This window comes from Danio rerio, chromosome 11 (assembly GCF_052040795.2).
Source record: "Danio rerio strain M-AB ecotype USA chromosome 11, GRCz13ab, whole genome shotgun sequence".
Taxonomy (NCBI): domain Eukaryota; kingdom Metazoa; phylum Chordata; class Actinopteri; order Cypriniformes; family Danionidae; genus Danio; species Danio rerio.
This window is the reverse complement of record NC_141031.1, coordinates 882,501-907,500: the sequence shown is the minus strand read 5'-3', so window position 1 is coordinate 907,500 and position 25,000 is coordinate 882,501. Positions and strand designations below refer to the sequence as shown.

Genomic DNA, 25,000 nt, shown 5'->3' with positions numbered 1-25,000 from the left:
ATTACACCACCACCACCAGCCTGAACCGCTGATACAAGGCAGGATGATCCATGCTTTCATGCTGTTGAGGCCAAATTGTGAGCCGAGCATCCGAATGTGTCAGCAGAAATGGAGACTCATCAGAGCAGCAACGTTTCTCCAATCTTCTATTGTCCAGTTTTGGTGAGTCTGTGTGAATTGTAGCCTCAGTTTCCTGTTCTTAGCTGACAGGAGCGGCACCCGGTTTGCTCTTCTGCTGCTGTAGCCCATCCGCCTCAAGGTTGGCCGTGTTGTGTGTTCAGAGATGCTCTTCTGCAGAGCTCGGTTGTAGCGAGTGCTTATTTGAGTTACTGTTGCCTTTCTATCAGCTGGAACCAGTCTGGCCATTCTCCTCTGACCTCTGGCCTCATCAACAAGGCATTTGAACTGCCGCTCACTGGATATTTCCTCTTTGTCGGAGCATTCTCTGTAAACCCTAGAGATGGTTGTGCGTGAAAATCCCAGTAGATCAGCAGTTTCTGAAATACTCAGAGCAGCCCGTCTGGCAGCAACAACCATGCCACAATCAAAGTCTCTTAAATCCCCTTTCTTCCTCATTCTGATGCTCACTTTGAACTGCAGCAGATCGTCTTGACCATGTCTACATGCCTAAATGCTGCTGCCATGTGATTGGCTGATTAATCATTTGCATTAACGAGCAGTTGGCCAGGTGTATACACACACACACATAGTCATACACACACAAACTGTCACACAGAAACACGCACACACAACCTAATTTACTTTCACATACATATAGACACACCATCTCTCTCTCTCTCACACACACACACACACACACACACACACACACACAGACAGACACACACACTCACGTTCACATTTACTCTCACTTACACATGGGCTCTCTCTCACTCACACACACACACACACACACACACACACACAGATACTCTCTCTTACACACATTTACACTTGCGCGCGCACACACACACACACACAGTGACGCAGATACAGGTGTCAGAAATCTGCTCCTTCTTCAGCTCTGCTCCAGTGTTGATGAGCTCCTCCTCCTCCAGTAAAACACACACACACACACACACACACACAGTAAAATCTCTACTAATGTTGTGTTGACTGAAATGACACTGACCCCTGCTGGACACATCAGCTACTGCAGCGTTTCTCATAATGAACCACATCATCATATCATTCATTCATTCATTCATTCATTTTCCTCCGGCTTAGCGATCAGGTGTCGCCACAGTGGAGTGAACTGCCAACTACGTTTGTGTTCATTGAAAATTAAGAATGATTAATTAATCCATATAAAGCGGTCCCTTAAAAGTGATGTCTCGCCTTTAGTTTTGGGCTCAGGTGCTCTTTGCACACACACTACAAGCGCCAAAGCCCAAATGAACCATGCTCTGGCACACTTCCTCCAACCGGGCCAGAGCCGAGCAGCTGAACCATGCCTGAGCTCGATTCAGAGCACTTGTCAAACGTGCCGGGAAACACGCCTGGACACGGTTCGGATAGCATAGTGTGAGTGCGCCCTGATATACGTCATTTCTTGAACTGTGCTGTGTACAGTACACTCTCATGCTCAAACTCTCCCTCTTTGCCCCAGATTGACTCCAAATGTAGTTGAGTTGGAGCTGAAAGCCTGTGGATGAGTCTGTGCAGATGCATCACTCTTATTTGCTGGGTCTACATCAGAGTGTGTGTTTCTGCAGTGTGTGTGTGTGTGTGTGTGTGTGTGTGTGTGTGTTCAGGGACAGAGCTTTTCCTCGGGCTCACTCTTTCATTTACTTTCAATTAAGATCAGAAACTATACACACACACATGCACACACACATACATGCACATACATTCATAGACACATATACATACACTCTGGCACACACTCACACACAGAAAATAACACACTTGGATAAACATGGACATACACAGACACACACTCCGACACAAACATTAATATTATTGTTGTTGTTATTATTATTATTATTATTAGTAGTAGTATTGTTGTTGTTGTTGTTGTTGTTGTTGTTATTTTATTATTATTTTTGTTGTTGTTGTTATTAATATTATTATTTATTATTATTATTATTATTATTATCATTATTATTATTATTATTATTATTATAGTTATTGATGTTTTGTTGTTGTTGTTAATATTATTATTATTATTATTATTATTATTGTTATTGTTATTATTGTTTATTATTATTATTATTATTATTATTGATGTTTTTGTTGTTGTTGTTGTTATTATTATTTATTATTGTTACTATTATTGTTGTTGTTGTATATTATTAATATAACTGTTATTATTATTATTATTATTATTAATATTATTGTTGTTGTTTTTATTATTAATGTTATTATTATTATTATTAATAATATTATTGTTGTTGTTGTTGTTATTGCACATACATTCATACACGCATGCACATACATTCATAGACACATATATATACACTCTGGCACACACACACACACACACACACACACACACACACACACACACACACACACACACACACAGAAAATAACATACTTGGATAAACATGGACATACACAGACACACACTCTGACACAAACATTAATATTATTGTTGTTGTTGTTGTTGTTTTTGTTATTATTATATTATTATTATAGTTATTGATGTTTTTTGTTGTTGTTGTTATTAATATTATTATTTATTATTATTGTTATTATTATTATTAATGTTGTTGTTATTATTATTATTATTATCATTAGTATTATTATTGTGTTGTGCTTCTTCTTTTAAATTCATTCATGTATTATTAAATGAGCTTATTTAATGAACTATGACCACAAACATCCTTGCAGCAACATTTCTTTATGGAGGAACATGTGCAAAATTGACTAAATGTAGAATATATACTGATTTTACACAAGAAGCACATTTCTAGAATGATCACATTGGCATTTAAAGTGTGATTTCGGTACAATAAAAATGAGCACGTGGGTTGTAACACAAACACACATTAATGATGTCTGCAGCTTGTTGTTTTACCAGCACACACCAGATGGCGCTAGAGATTTATTTATGTCATGTGGGATTTTTGTCTTTACCCGAATTAGTAAATATCAGAGACTACTGGATTAATATTAGATATGTAGTAGTTATTTTGCTGTTAATCTTTTATATAAAAAAAATATATATATATATATATGGGCAACACGGTGTGTGTGTGTGTGTGTGTGTGTGTGTGTGTGTGTGTGTGTTTATTATATTTAGCTGTAATTTATACACTATAGTCTGATGTCAAACACATGTTTCTGTGTATTCATCTTCAAACATGTGTTTGCAGATTCGAGGATTCCTGTCCAGATTTGACAACGTTCTCCCTGCCAGTTTGGCCTTCGACAAATGCACCGCATGTTCACCCATAGTAAGTCACACTTTAATGCTTTTCATATGAGATCAATATTAAAGAGGAAGCTCACGCAATATGTTTTATTCCTTCATTCATTTTTCTTCAGCTTAGTCCCTTTAATTATCAGGGCTCACCACAGCAAAATGAACCGCCAACTATTTCAAATGTTTTACACAGAGGATAGCCTTCTAGCCACAACCCAGTACTGGGAAACACCCATACACACTCAGTCACACACACACACACACTAATAAACTACGGCCAATTTAGTGAATCAATTCCCCTGTAGCGGATGTGTTTGGACTGTAGGGATATCTCCGTTTGTGCTCAACAAAACAAAGAAACTCAAACTGAAGTGCAACAAAAGAAGATGAAATAGAGTAAATGATGAGAGGTTTTTCACTTTAGGATGAATTATCCCTTCAATGCATCATTTATATGAATAATAATAATTTTGATAATGATAATAATATTAATAATTATAATAAATAAAATATAAATAATAATAATGATAGTAATAATAATTTTGATAATAATAATAATAATAGTAAATAATGATAATAATATTAATAATAATAAAAATATAATCATAATAGTAATAATAATTATGATAATAATAACAATAATTATAATAATGAATAAATATAATCATAATAGTAAATAATGATAATAATAATAATAATAATAATAATAATAATAATGATTATTATTAAATAATAACCATAATAGTACTACTAATTATGATAATAGTAACAATAATAATAATAATTATGATAAAAATAATTATTATAATTTTAAAATAATAATCATAATAGTAATAATAATAATAATAATAACCATAATTATGGTAATAATGATGATAATATTAATATTAGAGATGATGAATATGGTTGAGTCAGGAGTCTAAAGGCATTTAAAGCATGTCTGCTGGTATTTGCAGTGTGTGTGTGTGTGTGTGTGTGTTATGGGGAGGCCATGTGTTGTGAATTAGGCCTCCTGCTGATGTCACAGCTGTGTGTGTGTGTGTGTGTGTGTGTGTGTGTGTGTGTGTTTGTGTGTTTGTGTGTGTGTGTGTGTGTGTGTGTGTGTGTGTGTGTGTGTGTGTGTGTGTGTGTAATTAGGGCAGAGCTGGAGTGTTTTCTGCAGCGGTCAGGCTGCTGTCGGCGGGTTCACGTCTCATAAATCAGTGTTTGCTGCTCCATCTCGGCTGGATTTACACACACACACGAACACACACACACACACACACAATCGCTCCTATTTTGGAGATCCATAAACACACAGGCACAAACAATGCACACACGTACTAACGTCAAACACGTTCACACACACACATACGTGGCATAAAGACAGACTCTCTCTCTCTCTCAAATACACACACACTCACAGCGCTTACATTTAGACACAAGCACACACACCCTGTCTTTCTTATTCACACACACAAACTTTCTCAAGCACACAGAAACATACACTTTCTTCTTACACACACACACACACACACACACACACACACACACACACACACACACACACACGCACTCACACTCACTCACAGAGACACACCCTTCCCCCAGTGCTGCTTGTGTTTCACTCATTTTCTCTCCCTCTGTCTCTCTCTCTCTCTCTCTCTCTCTCTCTCCCTCTGTCTCTCTCTCTCTCTCTCTCTCTGATGTAAAGTCATAAAAGCCTCATAAAATGTTTCAGATCTTTATTTCGGTGCGGACTGTGAGGAAACTGTGTGTATGCTTGTGCATGTGCGTGTGGTAAAGGTCTGGAAGTTACATGACGGACGGACGGACAGACAGACAGACAAGCCAGCAGATGAATGGACGGAAAGACAGACAGATAGATAGATAGATAGATAGATAGATGGATGGATGGATGGATGGATGGATGGATGGATGGATGGATTTGATTGATTGATTGATTGATTGATTTTATTTTTGTCAGCCTGGAGGAGGGACTTGGTTTAATAGTTATATCTAACACGATTGGTTAGCCCTTTTTTGCAGAAGTTGGCCGTGACTGGACACAGATTAAAAGAGGCCCATTTCCTCCATTAAATAAAAAAATATCAATTGCTCTACTCATGAGAATCTTTCTGAGCTTCTAAATAAGTAAAGACAACAAAAAAAGAGACAATTTTTTTTGAAGAAACCTGAACCGTTAAGCATTGACCTCCACAGTAGGAAATCAGATACTGTTGAAGTGAATGGTTACAGGTTTTCAGCATACTACAAAATATCTTCTTGTGTGTTCCTCAGAAGAAAGATAGTCATAAAGGTTTAAAACAAGTACAGAGTGACAGAATGATGACAGAATGATTATTCTTAGCTGAACTCTCCCTTTAATCGTGTTTTTGTTTTCGTCTTTGACAGGTTCTGGAGAACTACGAGCGAGAAGGTTTCCAATTTCTAGCGAAGGTCTTCAACTCGTCCCATTCCTTCCTGGAGGATCTGACCGGCTTAACCTTACTCCATCAGGAGACACAGGCCGCTGAGGTCAGACTTACACCATCTATATCTACATATCTGCATCTATATCTATATCTATATCTGCATCTAAATCTAGAGTATACACTAACCTGCACATTATTCAGACACTAGATGGTGTCAAACAGACACAAACACAAAGCTGACAGAGACTAAAACAGCACATGGAGTATACACTAACCTGCACACTATTCAGACACTAGATGGCGCCGAACAGTCAAAAAGATGAGTAGACACATGTGAATGTGGTTGTACTGTAAGTATATGGATTTTAGCTCATTTGTTGTCAATCAAGGTGATTCTCAGTTCCCAAATGAGTCTGTGTTATTCAGCGGCTGTTATCTGGTAATAACATACATGGATGGTCTTGACTGACCAATCAGAGTATAGTATTCCATACAGCCGTGTAATAATATGCAATGCCTGCCTACATATATGAATATGTTTCACCTGCATGCCGTGGTGTTTGTGCAAATATATGAAGGTTTCTGTTCAAGTTGGATCTTGAAAGATGGAGTGATCCACCACTGAGGACCAGAGAAGGTGAAGGGTCTGGAAAATCACTTTCATATATATGTCTTAATTCAGCACTGTATCATGGCCCCCAAACCTCCAATCAAAACAGTTCTGTTTAAATATTTTTAAATATAATATCTTTAAATATAATTATTTTCTCTAAACACGATGACTTATCTTGAGATCTAATGACTTTTTTCTCGAAACTTTATTATATGAATAACTTTATTATAAAAATTCAATAAATATTAAGTTTATTCTCAACACTTTATTCCTTTTTTTTCTTGAAATAAACTTCAAACAAAGGACTTTATTATCAACAATTTATTTATTTATTTTTATTGAAAAAAAAAATTCTGTAAATTTTGAGTTTTTTTTTAAAACATGGCTTTATTCTCGAAATTTAATGCGTTTATTCTCAACATTTTATGTAGTTTCTTTTTCTTAATATTATTTTTTTTTTAAATACAACTTTTCCTTTAAATTAAATGTGTTTATTCTCAACATTTATTTCAGCTTTTTTTCTGGAAATTTAATGATTTTTGTTTTCACAATTACAATTCTTGAAACCTAATGCTTCAATTCTCAACATTTTATTTAGTGTATTATTTGTCAGAATTGAGCAACTTTTTTTATTTGGTTTTTGTCAGTTTTATCTGTTAACTCTTGATATTTTTAGTTAACTTTTCTTTAAATTGAATGTGTTTATTCTCAATGTTTTATTTCACCAATTATTTTCTGGAAAGTCATGTTGTTTTTTCACCACAATGACTTTATTCTCGAAATTTTATGCATTTATTCTCAGCATTTTATTTAGATTATTTTTTCTTAAAAACATTTAATATCTTTTTTTTCTTAAAAGCATGGTCTTCTTTAAATGTAATGAGTTTACTCTTAAATCTTTTATTATTTTTTGAAAGTTAATACGTTTTTCTTGAAACACAATTACTTTATTCTCATAAAGCACTATAAGAAGCATTACTTTATTAATATAACACAGCCATGACGCAGCCATTTCCACAGGAGTTTTTTCTTTTTCTGGCGTCCCTCCCAAACCTGTGTTCCAGAAATAAATCTGTGCACTCTGCTGATCCAGGAGCAGTTTCTACAGAGTTTGTTCTGATCTCAGTCGGTTCAACGACTGATCCAGAACCAGTATTTCAGATCTGGGAACGCTTCGGGACTCTCCAGTGACTTTATTTTGGAAATGTAATGACTTTTTTCTGAACATTTTATTTAGTCTATTTGTCTCAACACAAAACTCTTTGAATGAAATGCATTTATTTTCAACATTTTATTTCAACAATTATTATCTGGAAATGAACTTTTGGTTGTTGTTTTTTCACCAAAATGACTGGGTCGCTCGTTCGCTCAGTTGGTGTTTCTGTGTGGAGTTTGCATGTTCTCCCTGCGTTCGCATGGGTTTCCTCCGGGTGCTCCGGTTTCACCCACAGTCCAAAGACATGCGGTACAGGTGAATTGGGTAGGCTAAGTTGTCCGCAGTGTATGAGTGTGTGTGTGGATGTTTCCCAGAGATGGGTTGCAGCTGGAAGGGCATCCGCTGTGTAAAAACTTGCTGGATAAGTTGGCGGTTCATTCCGCTGTGGCAACCCCGGATTAATAAAGGGACTAAGCTGACAAGAAAATGAATGAATGAATGAATTAATTAATTAATGACCTTATTCTCAAAATTTTATGCAGTTATTTTTAACATTTTGTCATTTATTTTTCTCAAAATTGAGCAACCTTTTTTCTCAAAAACAACATCTTCTTTAAATTTAATGAGTTTACTCTTAATCTTTTTAGTTCATTTTTCTTTAAAGTTAATACGTTTTTCTTGAAACACAATTACTTTATTCTCATGAAGCCTCATAACGCAGCCGTTTCCACAGTTTCTGCTGGAGGTTTTTGCTTTTTCTGGCTTCTGTCCTAAACTTGTGTTCCAGAAATATCTCTGTGCGCTCTCCAGATCCAGGATCAGTTTCTCTAGAGTTTGCTCTGATCTCAGTCTGTGCAGGGACTGATCCAGGACCAGTGTTTCAGATCTGGGAACGCTTCGGGACTCTCCAGTGACAAACGCTGAAACTGTGGGAAAGTCCCGCATCAGCAGAGCAAAAATCAGTCCAAGCCAAAATGAGAGATCTGTGCTCCTGCATTTGCCCACGCTCATTGTCTGAAGATTCATTTCATCTGGATCTGCGCTTTATATTCCCGTGCTGACGTCGTGTGTTTTTAGCTGGAGTGAGTCCGTGCGGCTCCAAGATTGATGTCAAACTGTGCCGTGAAGTGAAGTGTAGCACTTGTAGTTTGGAAGTGCTGGTTTTTGTGTGTTATTTGCGCGGGGAAAGACACGTCTCTCATTACTTCTGCACTGGTGGATACAGGCAGATCTTTTCTGGCAGCAGTGTGCAACTTAAGCTTGAAAATGGCTTTGTTTATTTGCCAGTTTTCATGAATGTGGGACGTGAACACCACTGTATGGTGTATGATGAGTCAGGACAGGGAGAGTCTGTACAGTTTATTTATTTATTTATTTACAAGTTTTAGGCAGAATTCTGTAAAACAATCTAATTAATTAACATTTAATAAATAAATAAAAATGAATTAATAAATGTATGCAGATTTATAAAAGGAAATCTTTTAAAAAGGAATATAATCATATATGTACAGTGGGGAAAATAAGTATTGAACACATCGTCGTGTGTTTTCCTGCAAATAATATCTCTAAAGAAGCTGTTGACATGAAATTGAAGCAGATTTTGGTAAAAACCCAAACAATACAAACACAAATAAAGCAAAAAACCTAATTTGAGAAATGAGTTGTGTGTAATAACAGTGGAATAACAGAAGGAGAAAGTGCTGAACTACTGAAACATGTTTATTACTGTATATAAAGGCTGTTTTGGTGATGTCAGCTTAAACACGCCTCTCATATGGAGATTGAAAACTCATTGCTCAGGTGTGAGTTTCTCACAGACTTTAACAGAGTGTCTAAATCTTGATGCTTTTGTGGGTCTCGTCTATCAAATCTGAGCTTTATTCTGTATTCTCTATTGGATTGGGGTCAGGTGATTGGTTGGGCCATTCTACAGCTTGATTTTTATTTTTTTTCTCTGAAAGCATCTGAGAGTCTCCCCGGCTGTGTTTTGGATCATCGTCTTGCTGAAATGTCCACCCTGGTTTGATCTTCATCCTCCTGTAATGTAGATGCTGGACTGAAGCAGTCTGCTGTCTGGGCTTTCACTGCTGAACTACACGTCCATTTCTTCATGTGTTTAATAGCTTTTTACTGCATTCCACAGAACTTCATTTGTAAACTAATTAGTTTTCTTTTCTTTGCATACCAACATTTTAGAGCAAGAAAATTTCAAGTCAAGTGCGTCTGAGAAAAATGGTGACGTGTTTAATAATTTTTTTTCCCACTGTATATACACACACACACACACACTACCGGTCAAAATTTTGGGGTCATTTATTATTATTATTATTATTATTATTATTATTATTATTATTATTATTTTATATTCTGTTCATCAAGGCAGCATTTATTAAATGTAAATAAAATTGTCAATTATTTAATATTTATTTATTAAATATTTATTTATATTCTTATTGTATGTAGTTTCAAATTTGATTATTACCGCAGTCATTATTGCTTTTATTATTATTACTGTTAATCATAATAATAATAATAATAATATATAATAATAACAATAATGACGATGATAATAATAATAATAATAATGACAACAACAACAATAATAACAATAATAATAATAATTATAATAATAATTAATAATAACAATAATAATTAATATTAAAGTGATTTTTGAAGGATCCAGTGACTCTAAAGACTGGAGTAATGAAGCTGAAAATTCATCTTTAAAACACTGAAATAAATGATTGAATTAAATTAGATATTATATTTTATAATGCAATAACGTTTCACAATTTCACAACGTGTACTGTATTTCTGATGAAAATAAATGCAGCCGTGAGCAGGAGAAGCTGATTTTATACTGACCCCAAACTTTTGACAGGTAGTGTGTGTATATATATATTTATAAATCTTAATTGCAAGCTTTTATTTTGGATGTTGACACTAAATAAAACACTTCTAATCATGGTTAATTATGCAAATGTATAAACACATATTTACTCGTCTTCATTAACAAGAGAAAAAAGCTGTCTTATAATGTTTTCAAGCACTTTTATCCACTGACCGTTTGACCAGAGCACTTTTACAGCCCATTTTCCTCCTCAGTTCTGGGAAAGTCCCGTTTTCCATGTTTTATTTTGGTCTAATATGAGAGTATCAGTGAAATTGCATAATAATGTGCTATTGTTTCTGCTGATGTTGTGAAACTCGGTGGATATAAACAACATCTGTTCAGAGCTCGTCCAATCAGATGATGAGCATGAAGCGGCGCAAAGGCCAACAAACACTCCTAATAACCCAATCAATGTGCTGAAATATAGTCATAACCGCCAGCGGAAGAGCTTTAATTAGGCTTCACGTGTGAGGGAATGACTTTTTAAGCATGTTTAGACCCGATAATCAAGAGTCCACACTCACAGGATCACTTCTGCAATCTCAATAAAGTATGAAATCACATGAAGTGGGAATAAAGTGTGTGTTTATGTGGACTGGGTTATTTTCAACCCAGGCTCATTGGAGAAGACAAATATGTACCCTAGACTACGTTTTTCATTTAGTTTTTGGTTTTGCAAATCCAGTAGAGGGCGTCGCGTAAATTTTTGACCATCTTAAATACATGTGAGATGTCATTTCTCATAAAACCACTAGATTTATTTTTGACTGTAGAATCACCATAACAGATTATTCACTAAAGTTGTTGTTACCATAGCAACTGTAGAATCACCATAACAGATTATTCAGTATAGTTGTTGTGTTACCATAGCAACTGTAAAATCACTACAAAAGATTAATTACTGTAGTTGTTGTGTTACTATAGCAACTGTAGACTCACCATAACAGATTATTCACTATATTTGTTGTTACCATAGCAACTGTAGAATCACCATAACAGATTATTCACTATATTTGTTGTTACCATAGCAACTGTAGAATCACCACAACAGATTATTCAGTATAGTTGTGTTGCTATAGCAACTGTAGAATCACCAAAACAGATTATTCACTATAGTTGTTGTGTTACCATAGCAACGGTAGAATCACTACAAAAGATTAATTACTGGAGTTGTTGTGTTACTATAGCAACTGTAGAATCACCATAACAGAATATTTAGTATTTATGGCGTCAAAAACGTGTGTGCGTGCGTGCGTGCGTGTGTGTGTGTGTGTGTGTGTGTGAAGTGAAGGAAACCATCATTTAACCCACAGGAAGACACATGGACTTCTCGTTCAGACTCTGTGTGGTCCGACTGACTCTTAAGAGCACATTAAGACAAGCCTTTAAATGGAAGAATCGTACTGTATGACAGAGATCATTTGCTCTGAAATGTCTAGAAAATGTGCCTTTTCTGTGGTTTACAACTAAACAACTTTACATAAAACTAAAATAAATAAATAAATATAATTCTGCCAACTCAAATGTAGAATAAAATGAAATAATTACATTAAATTAAAAATTAAATACAGCTGTACTATTTCAATGTAACTTATATATGGTATAAATTAAATAAATCAATATAAATCTGCCATTTCATTTTAACACGAATGTACAATTAAACTGAATAAATTAAGAAATCAACAAACAAACAAACAAATAAATACATACATACATTTATACATAAATATACACATATATGTGTTTAAAAATAACTACATGCATGCATAAATAGAACTAAAATACAAAAAAAGTATTAATAAAACAGTCATATTGAAAACAAAAACTAGAGAAAATGTGAAAAGCACACAACAATATGAGCAAAACGTGTGTGTGTGTGTGTGTGTGTGTGTGTGTGTGTGTGTGTGTGTGTGTGTGTGTGTGTGTGTGTGTGTGTGTGTGTGTGTGTGTGTGTGTGTGTCTATTTGTGTGTGTGTGTGTGTGTGTGTGTGTGTGTGTGTCTATGTGTGTGTGTGTGTGTGTGTGTGTGTGTGTGTGTGTGTGTGTGTGTGTGTCTATGTGTGTGTGTGTGTGTGTGTGTGTGTGTGTGTGTGTGTCTATTTGTGTGTGTGTGTGTGTGTGTGTGTGTGTGTGTGTGTGTCTATGTGTGTGTGTGTGTGTGTGTGTGTGTGTGTGTGTGTGTGTGTGTGTGTGTCTGTCTGTGACATAAGAGTGTGTAAGTGACAGCACATGTTTCCAGCATGTGGACTGCTCTCTCCTTCAGTCTGGTAAATGATCCTGTTATCTGCGGTTAGAGGCGGTAATGTGCGAACGCAAGCCGCACACAATGGGCTCTGTGTCCACACACACGCGCACACACATACACGCATTCACTTCCCTTCATTTCTGACTCCGGCCGTCACTCTGATAAAGATGCCATTGTGTGTTTCGGTGAAATGATCCCGTTCTGATCACCCACACAAACAAACAGACACAAGCTAACACTGACAGTCAGGAAACTACCACAGAAGAAGAGCTGAGGTGAATGATGCGCGCTGATGCAGACTGTTAAATGATGATATACAGTCTACAATACAGGCCGTTCAACAGCAGCGACACGGAAATGAAAGTCTGAATGAATCCGCCAGATCTGTGTGTCCTGGCGTTCCACAACACAGCGGTTACCTACAATCACTATGGGCTTTCTTGGCAGATGTTATGGTGTTCTAGTTGGTAACCAGGGTGTTGCCAGGCATTTGCTGTGGTTGCTTTGGTGTTCTAGATGGTTACCATGGTGTTGCCAGGCAGTCACTGTAGCATCCCTATGTGGTTTGTTATGGTACTGTAGGTGGTTACCAGGGTATTGCCAGGCAGTCGCTGTAGGGTTTCTATGTGGTTGCTATGGGGTTGATTGTGGTTACCAGGGTGCTGCATCACTATGGGTTTTTTAGGCAGTTGTTATGGTGTTCTAGGTGGTTACCAGGGTGTTGCCAAGCATTTGCTGTGGTTGCTATGGTGTTCAAGGTGGTTACCAGGGTGCTGCCAGGCAGGGGCTGTTGCATCACTATGGGTTTTTTTTAGGCAGTTGTTATTGTGTTCTAGTGGCTACCATGGTGTTGCCAGGCAGTTGCTGTAGGGTTTCTATGTGGTTGTTACGGTGTTGATTGTGGTTACCATGGTGTTGCCAGGCAGAGACTGTTGCATCACTATGTGGTTTCTAGGCAGCTGTTATGGTGTTGTAGGTGGTTACCAGGGTGTTGCCAGGCAGTCGCTGTAGGGTTTCTATGTGGTTGTTATGGTGTTGTAGATGGTTACCAGGGTGTTGCCAGGCAAAGGGCTGTAACATCACTATTTGGTTTCTAGGTTGTTGTTATTGTGTTCTAGGTGGTTACCATGGTGTTGCCAGGCAGTTGCTGTATAGTTTTTATGTGGTTGTTATGGTATTCTAGGGGGTTACCAGGTTGTTTTCAGACAGTTGTTGTAGTGTCTCTATGTTGTTGCTATGGTGTTCTAGGTGGTTACAAGGGTGTTGCCAGGCAGTGGCTGTAGCATCACTGTGTGCTTTCTATGCAGTTGTTATTGTGTTCTAGGTGGTTACTATGGTGTTGCCAGGTGTTCGCTGTAGTATTCCTATGTGGTTCTTATGGTGTTGATGTTAGTTACCAGGGTGTTGTCAGGCAGTTACTTTAGCATCACTATGGGGTGTCTAGGCAGTTGTTTTGGTGTTCTAGGTGGTTACTATGGTGTTGCCAGGTGGTCGCTATGGTTGCTATGTTGTTCTAGGTGGTTACCTTGGTGTTGCAAGACAGTCGCTGTAGGGTTTCTATCTGGTTGTTATGGGGTTTCTAGGCAGTTGTTATGGTGTTCTAGGTGGTTACTATGGTGTTGGCAGGTGGTCGCTATGGTTGCTATGTTGTTCTAGATGGTTACCTTGGTGTTGCCAGACAGTCGCTGTAGGGTTTCTATCTGGTTGTTATGGTGTTGTAGGTGGTTACCAGGGTGTTGCCAGGCAGTTTCTGTAGCATCACTATGTGTTTTTTAGGCAGTTGTTATGGCGTTCTAGGTGGTTACCATGGTGTTGCCAGGCAGTTGCTGTATAGTTTCTATGTGGTTTCTGTGATGTTCTAGGTGGTTACAAGGGTGTTGCCAGGCAGCGGCTGTAGCATCACTATGTTATTTTTTAGGCATTTGTTATGGTGTTCAAGGTGGTTACTATGGTGTTGCCAGGCAGTCGCTGTAGGGTTTCTATGCAGTTGTAGGTAGTTATCAGAGTGTTGCCAGGCTTTGTTGTAATGTCTCCATGTGGTTGCTGTAGTATTCTAGGTGGTTAACACGGTGTTGCCAGGCTGTTGCTGTAACAGCACTATGTGGTTGCTAGGCAGTTGCTGTGGTGTTCTAGGAGGGTCACTGTAACATTCACTTCCACTGTTGCATCGCTGTGTGTGTGTGTGTGTGTGTGTGTGTGTGTGTGTGTGCGAGTGTGTGTTTGTGCGTGTGTGCGTGCGTGTGTGCGCGCGCATGTGTGTGTGCGGTTCAGTCGATGCTCTCAGTGTCATTGTAATAGGGTTGTTTTGGGTGTTATCTGAGGATTGATGTGGTGTCTGAGATGCTGACAGAGCCGTTCATCATTCTGACCTGAGAACAGCGTCTTTTTACATCTTAATCACACTCGGCCTGAAAGCTGTGGCTCTGCTTCAAACATAGTCCGAAGAAAAATAGCCGAGGATGATGATGATGCTCTACAAGACTCTGTTGCTCTGAAATGCGTCTGAAATGAAAGACTGATATGGCCCAGGAATCATATCGTTGTAGTTTGTTTGTTTTGTTTGATCTGTGATATATGCTGCATTGAAACTAGAATAAAACCAGCACGGGCTGTATGATGCCACTCTAGTTTTAATATTTCACTAAAGTTTAATTTGTGATATGAGTTCATTGACTGGACATTGTGTGTTATCTGCTGTGTTGAAGCTGCGAGTGTAAGAGTTCTCACAAGTGTTTGGTTGATCTGTATCTTGGTCGAGTGTAAATCCAGCTGTGTTGTGTTTACAGCCGCTCGTAGTTAAACATATTGGTCTTTCATCAAGAGCTGCTGAACTCTTTACAGAGCTTCTCATTCACAGATTTACTGTCTGCAGAGCCTCTGTTTAGATTACGCACCTCCAGTTTCTGCCCTCACATCTCGTTTGGCCTTGATTTGATTTTAAGGACGCCCCTCTGGGGAAAACTCAACACTAACAAAAGCGAAAAGAAGTCTACTTTCTAGTGAACACTGCCGCTGGAAACAGAAACACAGCTTACTGTAGTTCCCCAAACACATTTAGGAAGACATTTCTGCTTGACTGACTTGTTTTCTATCTGAAGAAAAAGGTGAAGAATAGTTTGTGTTGTATTTGTGAATCGTTCATTTAGAATTAATCTTTTTCAGAATGAATCATTTGAGTCAGTGATTCAGTGATCCACTTATGAGGACAGTCACTCATTTTGTTCATAAATAAATCAGTTATTTAGAATGAATCAGTTTCTGAATGAATCATTTGAGTCAGTGATTCAGTGATCCACTTATGAGGACAGTCACTCATTTTGTTTTATAAATAAATCAGTTATTTAGAATGAATCAGTTTCTGAATGAATCATTTGAGTCTGTGATTCAGTGATATATTCGCAAAGGCAGTCACTTGCTTCATTTCTAAAAGAATCAGTTATTTAGATTAAATCTGTTCTAAACAAATCATTTGAGTCAAGTAATTCAGTGATCCATTCATGCAGACTGTTACTTGCTTTATTTTAAACGAATCTGTCATTTAGCTCGAATCTGTTTCTAAATGAATCATTTGAGTCTGTGATTCAGCGATCTATTGAAGGCAGTCACTTGCTTTATTTATAAATGAATCAGTTATTTAGATTCAATCTATTTTTGAATGAATCATTTGAGTCAGTGATTCAGTGGTCTATTCATAAAAAATCATTTGTTTCGTGTCTAAATGAATCAGTTATTTATAATGAATGCATTTCTGAATTAATCATTTGATTCTGTGATTCAAGGATCTATTTGTGAAGTCAGTCACTCGTTTAATTTCTAAATAAATCAGTTATTTAGATTGGATCTTTCTGAATAAATCATTTGATTCAGTGAATAAGTGATCCATTCATAAAGACAATCATTCATTTAATTTCTAAATGAATCAGTTATTTAGAATGAATCTGTTTCTGAATTAATCATTTGAGTCAGTGATTCAGTGATCCATTTGTAAAGACCGTCACTTGCTTAATTTCTAAACGAATCAGTTTATTTTGATTGAATCTGTCTCTGAATGAATTATTTAAGTCAGTGGTTCAATTATCCATTCGTGAAGACAGTTGCTTAATTAATTTATAAATGAATCAGTTTTTTAGAATTAATCTGTTTTTGAATGAATCATTTGAGTCAGTGATTCAGTGATTTATTTGTAAAGACAGTCACTTGCTTCATTTCTAAACGAATCAGTTATTTAGAATGAATCTGTTTTTGAATGAATCATTTGAGTCAGTGATTGAGTGATTTATTTGTAAAGACAGTCACTTGCTTCATTTCTAAACGAATCAGTTATTTAGATTGAATCTGTTTCTGGATGAATGAATTAAGTCAGTGATTCAGTGATGCATTCATAAAGACAGTCACTCGTTTTAGTTATCAATGAATCAGTTATTTTGAATGAATCTGTTCTGAATGAATCATTTAAGTCAGTGCTTGCCTTATTAAATATAAACAGTTATAGCAATAACTCATAATATTGTTCCAAATTATGAAGAAGAACTTTAAGACAGTTTTACATTTCAGTGTTTGAGAGAGAGAGAGAGAGAGAGAGAGCATATAAAAGTGGGTGGAGCTAAAGGTTAAGGCTTGGCTTGCTCTAATTGGTGAAGTTTTTTGCAGCATTATGGGTAATGTAGTCTTTAAGCACAGCCAGTCAGTCGGTGGTCCACTGGGTAGTGAATGTCAAAGTGCACTATTAAGAGAACAGGGAGCTTGTGTGGGATTATTGTCAGCACATGTCGGCGTTCATTTCTATTTGTGAGCGCCTGCACAGTTACTCCAGACTTGATTCTGTCCGTCAGGCTGAATTTAAAATCCTCATTTATAAATATCTGTGTGAATTATTGCTCTGTATTTTGGGTGCTTATATATTTATATAGCTGACAGATGAATCAACGCTAGAGCTTGAGGATTGTGTGTGCTGTCTGGAGTTTACAGTCAGACTCGAGAAATTAAATCAAATTCATTCATTTTCCTTCAGCTTAGTCCCTTATTTATCAAGGGTTACCACAGCGGAATGAACCGGCAACTATTCAAGCATATGTTTTACACAGCCGATGCCCTTCCGGCTGCAACCCAGTACTGGGAAACACTCATTCACACACACACTCATACACTACGGCCAGTTTAGTTCATCAATTCCCCTATAGCGCATGTGTTTGGACTGTGGAGCACCCGGAGGAACCGCACACCAGCACAGGGAGAACATGCAAACTCCACACAGAAATGCCAACTGACCTAGCCAGGGCTCGAACCAGCGACCTTCTTGTTATTATTATTATTATTTTTATTATTATTATTGTCATAATTATTATTATTATACAATAACCAAGTTTATATATTTAATTGGTTTCATTTCAGTCTTATATATATAAATTAACCAAGTATTGATATATTAAGTGAAATATTATATTATAAATCAGATATAGAATATATAAATTTATGTATGACTAAAAAAAAATCAGGTTTATTATACGGTTACTGAGACATTAGCATTTAGGTTAGTAATATATACATATATATATATATATATATATATATATATATATATATATATATATATATATATATATATATATATATATATATATATATATATATATATATATATATATATATATATCCTTTTACTTTTATTTATTTTAGTGCAAGTTACACTAAATAAAACATGTATTCTAGGCATTTAGCTGAAAGAGTAATGCATTTTTATAAATCTATTTTATTTTTAATTTAATTTACTATGGTCCAAGGTAAACTTAATTAAATAAAACATTTTCTTGGGATCAAGATCAAAATTTAGTATTTTTATGAATACATTTTATTTTTAGGTTTTATTTATTTTAATACAATTTACACTAAATGAACATGTTTTCTAGGCATTTAGCTGAACGGTAAATTTAATTTAATTTTATTACATTTTATTTTATTATTATTACTTTATTTATGAACAGAAATCTTTTGGAGTTTTGTGGTTTATTTTCAGTGAACTATACGAGCCGTGATGGCAGATTCTCTGGATGTGCTGAAACTGGTGTTCACAGCAGGAGCAGCACATTTATAACAGCACACATCATCACATTACAGTCTCTCGCGCCGTCAATGAATGTGTTTTATTAATAGCTGTTTAACATGCGGATGATGAGCACGGTTCTCTGGCTCAAACCTGCCTGTTGCATCATGAGAAATCAATGATGCAAACAAATATGCTCATCTATCATACTATCAGAAACACCATCTTCAGTGGTTAAACACAACAGTATTTTGACATGTCTTTGACTCACTGAACGTTTGGAAACATTATTATTATTATTATTATTATTGTTATTATTATTAAATTTCTGAAACATCATATGATACTGAAGACTGGAGTAATGATACTAAAATATTCTGCTTTAAATCACAGACATAAGTTAGGGTTTATTTTGTTGTATGTTGTAGAAGAAAAATCCACTCGAGGGCGCTGTTTACATTTTGCGATAATGAAATACACTAATTAGGGAATGTTTTATTGTACATTCTTATGACAGATCCACTAGAGGGCGCTGTCTATATTTTGCGATAATGAAATACACTTAGTAGGGTGTGTTTTGTTGTCCATTTCAGATGACAAATCCACTAAAGGGCTCTGTTTACATTTTTCCAAATCTGAAATACGTTTCTTAGATTGCGTTTTGTTGCAGGTTCCAGACTACTTACCCACTAGAGGGCGTTGTCTATATTTTTGTCAATCTAAAACATATTACTAAGGGTACGTTTTATTAAATATTTAATTTGAGAAAATAAATATACTAAAGAGGGCTGTGTACATTTCTGGAAATCTAGAGTTCACTAGAGGGCTGTCTACATTTCAGCGAATCTTGACAAATCTATTGGAAGGGGCTGTGTACATGACTGCAAATTTGTAATACATTACTTAGGTTGAATTTTGTAGTACAGAAGATGCTGTCTACATTTTTATGAATCTGAAACAATTTATTTAGACTTCATTTTGTTGTATGGTTACTTTGACCAACAAAATTCACTAGAGGGCGCTGTCCACCTTTCTGCGAGTCTTAAACACGTTACTTATTGTACGCTTTGTATTTCACAAATTCACTATGATACATTTAGTTGTACATTTCAGAGGACAAATCCACTAGAGCGTGCTGTCTACATTTCTGCAAATCTGAATATATTACTTTGGGTCCAATTTGTTGTAATAGTCATTTGACCAAAAAGTTCATCAGAGGGTGCTGTCGACTTTGTTGCAAATCTAATCTATGTTACTTCATGTACATTTTGTTGTACGTTTTAGTTGATGAATCCACTAGAAGGCGCTGTCAACATTACTGCGAATATAAAATACTTAGGCTACATTTTGTTGAATGATTAGTTTGACAAAAAATTTACTAGAGGGCGCTTCTTTACATTTTTTGTGAATCTAAAGTTACTTAGGGTACATGATCTTAAACATTTAAGCCAACAGATTCACTAAAGGGGGCTGTCTACATTTCTGTGAGTCTTAAATACGTATCTTGGGTTAAGTTTTGTTACGTGTTCCATTTGACAAATCCACCAGAGGGCGCTGTCTACATATTTGCATATCTAAAAAACGTTACTTAGGGTACATTTTGTTGTACGGTTTAGATTATAAATCCACTGAAAGGCGCTGTGTACATTTCTGTGAGTCTTAAATACATAAGTTGGGGTAAGATTTGTTATGTGTTCCATTTGACAATTCCACTAGAGGGCGCTGTCTACATTTCTTTGAGTCTTAAATAGTAACTTTGGGTAAGTTTTGTTACGCGTTCCTTTTAACAAATCCACCAGAGGGCGCTGTCTACATGTTTGCAGATCAAAAATACGCTACTTAGGGTACATTTTGTTGTACGTTTTAGATGGCAAATCCACTAGAGGGCGCTGTCTACATTTCTGTGAGTCTTAAATACGTAGCTTGGGGTAAGTTTTGTTACGAGTTCCATTTGACAAATCCACCAGAGGGCGCTGTCTACATGTTTGCATATCTAAAAAACGTTACTTAGGGTACATTTTGTTGTACGTTTTAGATGACAAATCCACTAGAGGGCGCTGTCTACATTTCTATGAAGTACAGCATCATACAAAACTACCAAGCGAGCTGTTATAAAGGCCAGTGATGTGGCTGTGGTTGAATACTGTCTGTGGATCTGCTCTGGATGTTTTATCATTTCTCACGGCTGCAGATGGAGCTGGGCTGATCTGGCTCTGGAAAACCAGGAAAGAGCCCAGCACCTCTTATCTTCCAGCGCCGCATGGGAGCCACAGATAGCATCGGCCCCATGTTTGGCTTCTCCATCCTCGCTGCAGATAACGCTAACACGTTTAAACCGTGACTGTTGAATTATCTCCACCTCTTGTGAGAACTCGTCGCTAACTGCACATTACGGATTGTTTTCAGCCCACATAATGCTTTAAATGAAGAATATACGCCATCCACCCGTGATTGCTGCTGTGAAATCTGTCATTTTGCTGTGGTGGGATTTAGCCGTTAGCTAGTGCACACAGTAATTAGCGGTGTTTGCTAGGGCAAGCCTTGTTATTACTGCTGAGGATGAGATCAGAACTCGTACAGTCTTTATTAAACAGTGGAGATGCTCACACACACACACACACACACACACACACACATATATATATATATATATATTTTTATATATATATATATATATATATATATATATATATAGAGAGAGAGAGAGAGAGAGAGAGAGAGAGAGAGAGAGCAAATAAACAAAAAACAAAAACAAAACAAAAAAATAAAAACAAAAAAACAAAGCAAATAGAGGATGAGACACACTTCCTTCTGTTTTGCCCCAAATACACCACGACTAGAGAAATATTTTTCCCCCAATTTGAAACATTGATCAATTCATTTTTTAATTTAAATTACTCAGAAAAACTTTACCATATACTCGGAGAGGACGAATTGACATTTAGACTAGCTGCAAAATATGTATACACCCTACACACCATAAGAAATGGTTAATGTAAATTTGTGTCTTATTTAAATAATTTAAACTTTTTACTATTATTATATTTATCAAATGTGTTGGTTTTTTTTTTGGTTTTTTTGTGTCATTATATCTTATTTGTATTACTATTAATTATTATTTTCAATGGTTTTAATATGTTTCATATTTGAAATGCTTTGGCAATACTGTATTTAATGTCATGCCAATAAAGCAACTTGAACTGAACTGAACTGAGAGAGAGAGAGAGAGAGAGGACTTGATATTAACTCGTTTGATCCCCAGCCACTGTGGCTAGTAGATTTCCAACATTACTAGCCACTAGCCACAATTTTATTGTTGGGAAAATAATTTTGCATGCATAAATTTGACATTGACATGCTTAAATGACTTGATATAGAGTTTGAGTTATGTCCACATGCCTCCTCATTGATTTCACTGTTTGTGTGTGTTTGAGCTCAGTGTGCATGAGCAAATGGGTTGTGTTGCATTGCAGTTGGTTTTTATTTCACATGACTTTTCAGGGCTCAAAATTAGGGATTTATCAAATGTTTCTGTCCTGGCTAAGATCACCAGTTAAAGGGAGTAAATCTTATATTAAAGCAATGTAACTGTAAAAAAAAAAGATAATTAAACAATATTAATAAAAATACCTGTAAGAAAAATAAAATGAATGAAATGATAGGATGATCACGCGCGCACAGTTAATGTTAGGCCTGTTAATAATCTGTTCACAGATTAATTAAAGTGAAAGCAGAGTCCGCTGCTGCTTACTAAAGGACTTTTGTTCATGTTGAGCTCTTGAAAGTGCTCGATCATCGCTTTTTTTCCAGTCTTTTTTAAAGGAAACCGATCGCAGCAGTTGCGCTTCTCTAGGCACGGTTGTTTCGCGCCATAGTTAAATACACTAGATATCACATAGGGACTCTGAGCATGCGTCAATAGCGCTGCCATATTGGTACAGTGCTCCCAGGACAAATGTCATTTAACCGCACTAGACAAGACATCAGCTATGTTTCCATCCAAAAATGCGAATAAACTTCATGCGCAAAACTGGATTATCGCATAAAAGTTGTGCGAATGAAGCAGCGTTTCCATCCAACGAGTCAAAGTGAACAAAATCGTCACTTCCTGATTAACTGGCGCCAAATATCAACAGTAAAAACTGCATTTGCTGCAGTAGGAGAAGCTGCATCAATCTTTTCTCAATGAATGCGCCTCAGAAGACAATCCTGACAAGCAGTGAGCGCGCAGTGTCAGACGCGGAGCACAGGCGCTCTTGATTCTGGAGGTCATTAATAATATAATAACACTAATACTGAAATGGTAAGGCGTTTTATAATGACCAAAACAACATTTCAGATGTTTTATAATGTGCTCAGCCTGACGTTTTGTCCATTCACACACATTTTAAGCATCACATGATCTCTTTTAATAAAATCACATGACCTTTTTAATGCGCATGCTGGAGTTTGTGCGGTAAAAGTGTTTCCATCGCAGTTTATGTGCATCTTATCGAATAAAAAGTTTATCTTACCCAGTTAGGCGCATACGTTTTTTATGCGCATTTTCAAAATGTATGCGCATCATGGCGTTTCCATCAACTGGTTTTTAAAATAGGTGGATGGAAACATAGCTACTGTTACTACATGAAGATGCGGGACTTTAGCGTTGTGTACGGGTGTAGTAACGAGCAAACAAAGGCAGAACATTTCATAGGTAAGATTTAGTTTTAATGTTTTTGTATGTTATGTACTTTTGCTAATCAGGTAACGTTATTGATGATAACAGTCACTTACTGCATTCACCATACGGCAAAGCAGCTCCAACTCACACTAAACACTCGGCTTATGCTAGTTTTGTTGAATAAAATCAGCAAACAATGCAAGAGAAATATGACAGCGGGATGCCAGAAACTTGTATTATTGTCGGCTAACGTTAGTGAAAGAGTCGTTCGGGGGATTCATTCACAAGCGAATCGCTCCCTCCGTCAGTATGAGCAGTGAAAGCAGGAGAAGAGCTGTGTTTCAGGACATGATTAGATCAAACTTAACCCGGAGGGTGGATAATACATTTCCATACACACAAACACGAGCTTTTTGTCAGGAATGTCTGTGCGGTCACTGATCCATCAATGTAGAAAAGTTAAAATTTTCGTAATTTAAAAAAAATTGCGTTCTGACCTCATGGAAAGCTCCCGATCATATATATATGTGTGTATATGTGTATATCTCTGGATCTGGATGGCCTCAGTCCTCCACTGCAGCTTGGTCCCGCCTTCATTTCAAAGGACCCTGTACCAAGATGGCGGCGCTATTGACGCATTTCTTCCAACAGACAACAACAGGGTAGGCGACATCTAATGTATATATCTATGGTTTCACCAAGTAAACGGGAGAGCGCTTGCTTTTTAACAGTCGCGCATCACATCACCTGTGCGCGTGAGTAAACATCCTCATTCGGTGTTCACCTGCTTTCTTTTGTTCGCGCGAGCAAAATTACTTTTGTCAGTCGTGCTGCTTCTCGATTCCAAGATCACGTTTGCGAACATTGGGCCATCTTTATTGTGGAACCCGGCTTTAAGAAAACTACCATTTAAACACTGTTCAACCTGCCAAAGTGGCTAGCGGAGGTGTCTGTCTAAGCCCACACAGCTCAAATCTACCTGTTGGCAGGTGTTAATGTCAAGCCCATTAACAGCTAATGTCCAAAGTATTCATCCACCTGTCAATTTCTTTTTCTTTTCCAATATTTCCTAAATGATGTTGAACAGATTCAGTATTTCCTCTAATGTTTGTTCTTCTGGAGAAGGTCTGATTTGTTTTATTTTGGCTAGAATAAAGCAGTTTTTAATAGTTTTAAAGCTCAATATTATTCGCCCCTTCAGCAATATTAGTGTTGGATTGTCTCCAGAATAAACCACTGTTATACAATGACTTGCCTAATCACCCTAACTTTACCCTCATTACCCTAGTGAAGCCTTTACATGTCACTGTAAGCTGAACACTAGTGTCTTGAAGAATATCCAGTCTAATATTATGTGCTGTCATCATGACATGTTGTGTTAATCCTGTTAATATCCTTTAAAACACACTGCAGCTTGTGCTTTGGATCTGCTGTTGTGTTCTTCTGTTATGAGCTGAGTGTGTGTGTGTGTGTGTGTTTGTGTGTGTGTGTGTGTGTGTGTGTGTGCGGGCGGGCGGGCGGATCGCTGTGGTCAGGACTCATTCTCTGGAACAGCAGTGTGTGTGTGTGTGTGTGTGTGTGTGTGTGTGTGAGTGTTTGATGTGCG

The 25,000-nt window shown here is 36.7% G+C and overlaps 1 protein-coding gene across 5 annotated transcripts in view; it reads left to right on the top strand.

Moving 5' to 3' along the window:
* atg7 (ATG7 autophagy related 7 homolog (S. cerevisiae)) overlaps positions 1 to 25,000 on the top strand; it is an 80,406-nt gene that overhangs the window by 47,417 nt on the left and 7,989 nt on the right. For 4 of the 5 annotated variants that reach the window (XR_015502206.1, XR_015502205.1, XM_087273006.1 and 1 more), the window contains exons 18-19: positions 3,321 to 3,401; positions 5,765 to 5,887. Coding sequence is in view for 3 of the 5 variants with exons in the window: in XM_087273006.1 (XP_087129132.1) it covers positions 3,321 to 3,401; positions 5,765 to 5,887 (204 nt within the window). In the remaining 2 variants the exon portion in view is untranslated. Of the gene's footprint in view, positions 1 to 3,320; positions 3,402 to 5,764; positions 5,996 to 6,081; positions 6,659 to 25,000 lie in introns of those variants that run through there. The other variant, XM_087273004.1, reaches the window with a different exon arrangement.